The 6347-nt window shown below is 38.7% G+C and overlaps 1 protein-coding gene across 1 annotated transcript in view; it reads left to right on the top strand.

Moving 5' to 3' along the window:
• Positions 1-284: 284 nt before the first annotated feature.
• The window catches only part of adgb (androglobin), a 31340-nt gene continuing 25277 nt past the window's right edge, over positions 285-6347 (top strand). The window contains exons 1-6 of the mRNA XM_029497090.1: positions 285-355; positions 728-887; positions 1071-1163; positions 2413-2484; positions 2753-2929; positions 4871-5010. Coding sequence (XP_029352950.1) covers positions 285-355; positions 728-887; positions 1071-1163; positions 2413-2484; positions 2753-2929; positions 4871-5010 — 713 coding nt within the window. The remainder of the gene's footprint in view (positions 356-727; positions 888-1070; positions 1164-2412; positions 2485-2752; positions 2930-4870; positions 5011-6347) is intronic.

Here is a 6347-nt window from a genome sequence, read left to right as displayed (position 1 = left end):
CTTCAGGATGTGGCCTTGTCTACTTATTATTATAATTAAGTGTAAAATAATGGTAGTTTTAAATGGGTGATTAATTAAAGGTTTTTGAAGCTCAACCTTAAAAAAAAAAAGAAGGACCACCCCTCACTATAGTAACCGGTGACGTAAAAAGCAACGGACGCCGCCCACGGCGATGCTCCGTTGCTTAGTAACGTGTAAACGTTCAAGAGCGGAGCCTCTTTCCAAACAAAACCTCCTTCCTGCCTGACCTCCCGCTTCTTAGTCACTGTTTCACAACAAGTGCAATGTCAAAGACAGGGCCAAAGAAGAAGGACTCTTCCTCCAGCAAAGTGTCTCTGTCCGACCGACAGGCAGAGTGAGTTCGGTGTTGATGTTGCCAATTGGCGTTGATTAATGGCCGCTGCGTTAGCATTAGCATTGGCTCCCGCTTGGCTTGCTACCAGGAAGAGCAGCTGTCGGTCACAGGCCTGGCTGTCTCTTGACGTTTACATAATTTCCTAAATTATGTGTGTTAATCCCCAGGTCGTGCGATCATCATAAAGATAGCAGCCAGCAGTCTGTGATAAGCTAATACCACGCTCACACACTATGAGAGGGCAAACAAGAAGTTTAGTCAATTACTAAATCTTTGCTTCTGAGCTGGCTAATTTTTCTGCTAAATATTGACAAACGGGAAGCCAAGAAAAAAAAAAAAATTATGGAACTGCTCTGTGTTTCATCATTTCAGATCTGTGCCCTTAGCTGCCACTTCCTCTGAGAGTTTTGGAGGTGCGTCGAGGTGCAGATTCCCCATATGGCCCGAGTGGAGCAATGCTGAGGTCAGCAAGGAGAAATGGGACTCCAGCAAAGGAGCTGAAGATGGAAAGACCAGCAAGAGTCCTAGTGCGGTAAATCTGGAGCAGGAAACTTCTATTAATTTGCCATCTGCAGCATATTGTGTGCACTCCATTGCGTTGAAACAGAGTTTTAGTAAGCTCTACTCCACAATAATAATTTTGATACCATATTGCTTCTCTGTTCACTGTGCCACTGTATCTAGTTCATTTCACTCCATGTAATTGTGTTTCTAGTCATCTTTTGAGGATCCTGAGGGAAAAATCTTTCTGCCTCCATCCTTGAAAGTGCATTCCTGGAAACGTCCCACAGAGTTTATTGTCAACAAGGTAACCATCATGTTTCTGTGAAATTGAGTGGTCTCTAATAGAACAATACATGCCAGATGTCTGCTTATTCTAATTTGACGCTATTGATCCATGGTACAAGCTGACACACTTGGTATATCCTATGCTGTTCAAAAACATAGGAAAGATAATGATAACACTATGAATACAATGCTCTCACATCAATTGGCACAAATAGATATGCTGTCTCATATTGGTCATGAATGGTTAAATGAATGTAAAGTACATTTGCTGGTTTCACTTCATTTGAAATCGAGTAAATGTAGGATCTTCCACTGTGAATGGATAAACAATTTTTAATTTCTGATCCAGATTATTGATAACACAAATAACCACATTTAAGTCAATATTTCATTCCCATTGTCTTTTGTGATACTCTATTTACCTTATTTTATTTGCCATTTTGTAGACTAAAGAATTATTAATTCCATGGTCTTGCTTTTGATTAAATATCACGGTCAGGAAAAAATTATACTTTAATTTAAAAAGCTGATGGTAGAAATTATTGCAATCTTAACAAGGAAAGTGGAAAATGTATGTAGGAAATCTGTTATAGTCAGCTCCAATGAAGTTTTAACAGCATCACTCCACTCTTCTCTATCCCCTCTCTCAGTGCATATTTGGCAGTTACTGGAAGCTTCTTACATTTTGAATTAGTCCTTTGCCAATCACACATTGCCTTTTCACTCAAAAGCTTTTTTATTAATTTTATACAAGAAGAACACCGCAGCTAATCACAAAAGCAATCAGTCGTGCAAATGCAGATAGCAGATCTTCTGTAATGTTTGCTCTGGAACGGTCTCTACCAGTATTCATAAACTTGGTGTTAGGGAAGGAATTACTCTACAATTTAGTTTTCACCCAGAGTTTTTCTGATGATAGGAACACATCTCCCATGACCAACAGCAAACCTACCTAACCTATTAATACTAATTGTATGGTAATGTGGGGTACATTAACCTTAGTAGTCATATATTCACCCCTGCTGTCAGGGAGAATAGTGAGGTTAGACCAGTTTAGGCTTTGAGAATAACAGGGAAGCATTGAGTAGGTCTCATTTATGTCAATTTTTGACATGTCACAACAATATTAGATAATAATATTAGACAATATTAGACAACAATTATAGAAAAGTTTTGCTGCTGTTATGATGTACCGATGTCACAAGAGAATATTTCTTAAATGACTCTATCTGTGCCTAAAATGAAAACAAGGACATGCTTTCTTTCAGGCTCCTGTTGTTGTTGAAAATCAAATGATGTTTGACCTAATCTCCTCTAATGATCACCTTATTCACAGTGAGGTTAGTTTTTGACAGTTTTCTTCTCCTCTAATAAAGATCACATTGACTTGTGGCTTGCCATTATTGATAGACACTGCGACAATTTGATTCAGATGTCAAACAGTGATGCTTGACTGACAGAAATTAATCAGATAGGGGTATAATGCCATGCCTGATTGATTTAGTGAGCAATATATAATTTAGGTGATGAGTCAGCCAATAGATTTAAAGATTGGTTGGTAGTTATTAAACCTGTGATTACTTTTCCCTTCTCTCCTCTGTCTTCAAGCTAATGAGGTGGATCATCACTGAGATCTATATTTTGTGGACTCTGTGTAACAGTGCATCTACACAACAGGATTGTTGGAAACCTTGGGAACATATCTACTCACTATGTAAAGTGGTGAAAAATCACGTGCCGCTGTACAACAACTATGGGAAATACTTGGTCAGGCTCTACTGGATGGTAAACCATACACAGACACGCCGATGCAAACGCCCATTGACATGTAGTCATCTGATTCTGAGGAATGACCGAAGACTTACTATAATTTAGAGCAAGATGTTCTTTGGTCTGATCTTTAAACTGCATGAAAACACAAGGAAAGAAAACGCAAAAACTCTGACAACCTTATAGATTAAGTTATGTCCCCATGACTTTTTAGGAGCACACACACTAGGTAATTGGTGACAATGGAATTGCATTGTATTGTTGAACAGACCCCATAATTGTAGCAGATGACAAGGGAATTTAGATTTGGGGGGGGTGAGAAAGCTTTAGTCACTCAGAGCTCAAATCAATCAGTCTCACAACTGTGCCCAAGGTGCCTGGGCTTCATACATTGCATGATGAATAGATAAAGCTTAACAGCAGTCAGCTGCTCCTTGTAGAGCAAGGCTCAAGCTGGATATTGATGCCTACTAAGTCTGAGAGCAGGACAACACAATTGGAGGCCTTACATTCTGCATTATCATTCATATAAATTTAACACAAGAATTGCGCAGGTTGCATCTAAATAAAGGTCAGCATTGCATTAGGATACAGCATGAAATGCTTTCCTGAGTTTCATTGTTTGTAATTTTGCCACATTTCTGGGTAGTGGACAATACATCACTGTGACATTTTAGAGAGGGAATTCCTTCCTGAGCAACAATTTGGGTCAATGAGAGTGAAAAAGACATGGCTGAAAGTGGTGGTGTCCTGTAACACTGCAACTCTTTCCTTGACAAACAAGCATGACACGGTTGTAGGCAGCAATCTCTGTGCCAACCGGAGCACACGAACAGATGGTGGTTGAGATGGCATTAAGCACCCAGCCCCCAACCCTTGTTCCATATCCTTGCCTATTTGTTTCATAGGCTACACCATTTCTCACCGTCTTTCCTGATCTTTTATTGTTCCTAACTAATTTATTTTTTCCCCATACTGCTGTGAATATCCATCCTATTCTAATTTTACTGCCCATTTCTTCTTTTTTTTTTTTTTACCCTTACCCTCCTGTAGCTCCGTCTGTCTCTCCATCTCTTGATTTGTTTTTTCTTTTTTCTTCTTGTCTAACTTGCCTTTTCGCACTATATTTTACCCCATCTGTGAACACATCAAGCTCCTCCTTGGGGCGACATTTTGACAAGATAGTGTAAGAAGAAAGAAAGGGAGCGTGCTTACTCGTACTTTATATGGCATTGTATTGTTTGTGCACACTGCTCTCATAGATAAGGGACCTGCACAGCTGTGAACAGTCAGTCAAATTATCCGCTTTTCTTTACAAGTAGTATGAAACTCCCCCAGACAACCAGTAGACAGACAGCATATAACAAGCTGTGACACTAAGCAAAAAGATGCAAGGATAAGGTAGCTAATGCCAGTAAAAATGAAAAATCTGAATATGGAGATTCTGCTGAAGGACAGATTTAGAGAAACGAGTAAATATCCCAGCAGAGTCAATATGTTTGCATGACAGTATCAGCAGGCTAACAGTAAGAATTGAATTTGAAAAGATTTTAATGAACACTACTATACTTGTGATATGAGTCAATGTCCCCAGTCAGCTGGAGACCAGCTAGATCATGGTTGAATCATGGATAAAACAGTTGATAGCTCACGAGCTGATGCCAGTGCTACTCAGTGCTTTGTCTAAACTAAATACTGTATAGCAGCTCAGATATAAATCTCTGAATGTATATAGCAAAACGCTATATTGCATCACTTTAAGAATATTACAAATATGATGTCAGACCTTGCTGCAATGTAAGCTAATTCCATTCTAAGGACTTCTGTGACAATTCTTGTCTTATATCTGGATTAGAGTTATCAAACTAATTTAAGTATTTTCTTCAAGCTGCTATTTGAGAAACAGTTATTGCTTTGCACATTTTCAATCACTGTGTCTTAAATCTTTGCTTTCAGGGTTCTTGGAGGAAGATAACAGTTGATGACTACATGCCATTTGATGAAGAAAATAACCTTCTCCTCCCTACCACTACCTGCCAGTCTGAGCTCTGGCCAATGTTGTTGGCTAAAGCTCTCATGAAAGTGGCCAACATAAAGTGAGTTACTGTACATTTCAACAAAAAACCTTTCAGCTATATCAGCACTGCTCCAAGGATTTCTGAAACTGTTAGTCTCTAAGTAAGAAGGTTTAAAATAAGTTCAGTCTTATTCCAAGTATATACCACCTATGCAGCCTGGATCTAATAACACTGGTGTAACAATAGTTTACACATTATACACACTGCTTTTGAACTAACCTTGTAAAGCAATCCATCTTTTGCTAAGTTGTATGTTGTAATGTAAGTTGTACCATTATGTAATTTTGAATTCCTCACTTGAATATATGAAGTTATTAATTTTAAGTGGAACCCAGGCTTCAAGAATTTGATCAGGCCATTATACATTACACAGAACATACTTGTCGAGTACACGTCATTTCGACAAACTAAATGACAGACACGCTGACGCTGATATTTCCTCAATAGTCAGGTGGATTTGGTGACAGACAGACAGACAGTCATCATGTCTGTGATGGGGTGACATGATGTGTGTAAAGGTGGCTTTTCCAGTGTTCACAGAAGGTTGAGACATGAATGTTTTATTCAGGACAGGATACAAAGGAGCTTCTCTCCAGGTGAATCATTTATAAGTCATCGTGAGTTCTATGTGCTGAACTTGGTGTGCTATTCTCTATATATCTCCTTTGTATATTTTAACAGTCATCAAAACACCTTTGAGTCATCAAGACTCTAAAGACAGTCTCACTTTTTTTTCCCACAGGTTTAATGATTTAGACAGAGTGAAACTGGAGAGCAAAAAAATGCAATCCAATTTCCTTTGACAATGGTCCAACATAAATTCTGCAAATTGAGCTTCTGTGTTACATGTAGCATGTTACACGAGGGAGAAATGAGCTAAATTAAATTCAACTAATCAATACATTTTAACATTAGTGGGATGAACAGAGCTGCATGTTGCATTACGAATCTTCTCTATTCAGTCTTATCCACAAGACCCAGCTGCTCACTTAGATGTAATAAGTGCTAACCTCATTGCAAATATAGCCTGAAAATTACTTTTCCGTGTTTAGGTGCATGTCAATTTCTGACAAAATTAGCCCAGATGGCACAACTAAGACTGCAGTGCTATTCCAACTTAGGAACTGTATGATCGGGTTCAGGAGGTCAGATTTTCCTTTTACACGCCCATTGCCTTCGTAGATGTATTGTAGACGATCCTTGTTGGATTTGGAGCTCATCTAATGCTTTTAAGGAATATTGCCAATCTAAAACACTTCCATTTCTTGTGGTAAGCTAGATTCTCAGACTCCATAATGTGCTCCCTTAGGATAGATTTGGAAACTGACCAGAGTGAAAAATCCCAAACATGCCAG

Source organism: Echeneis naucrates, chromosome 24 (assembly GCF_900963305.1).
Source record: "Echeneis naucrates chromosome 24, fEcheNa1.1, whole genome shotgun sequence".
NCBI lineage: Eukaryota > Metazoa > Chordata > Actinopteri > Carangiformes > Echeneidae > Echeneis > Echeneis naucrates.
This window is presented reverse-complemented; position numbering and strand designations above follow the sequence as displayed.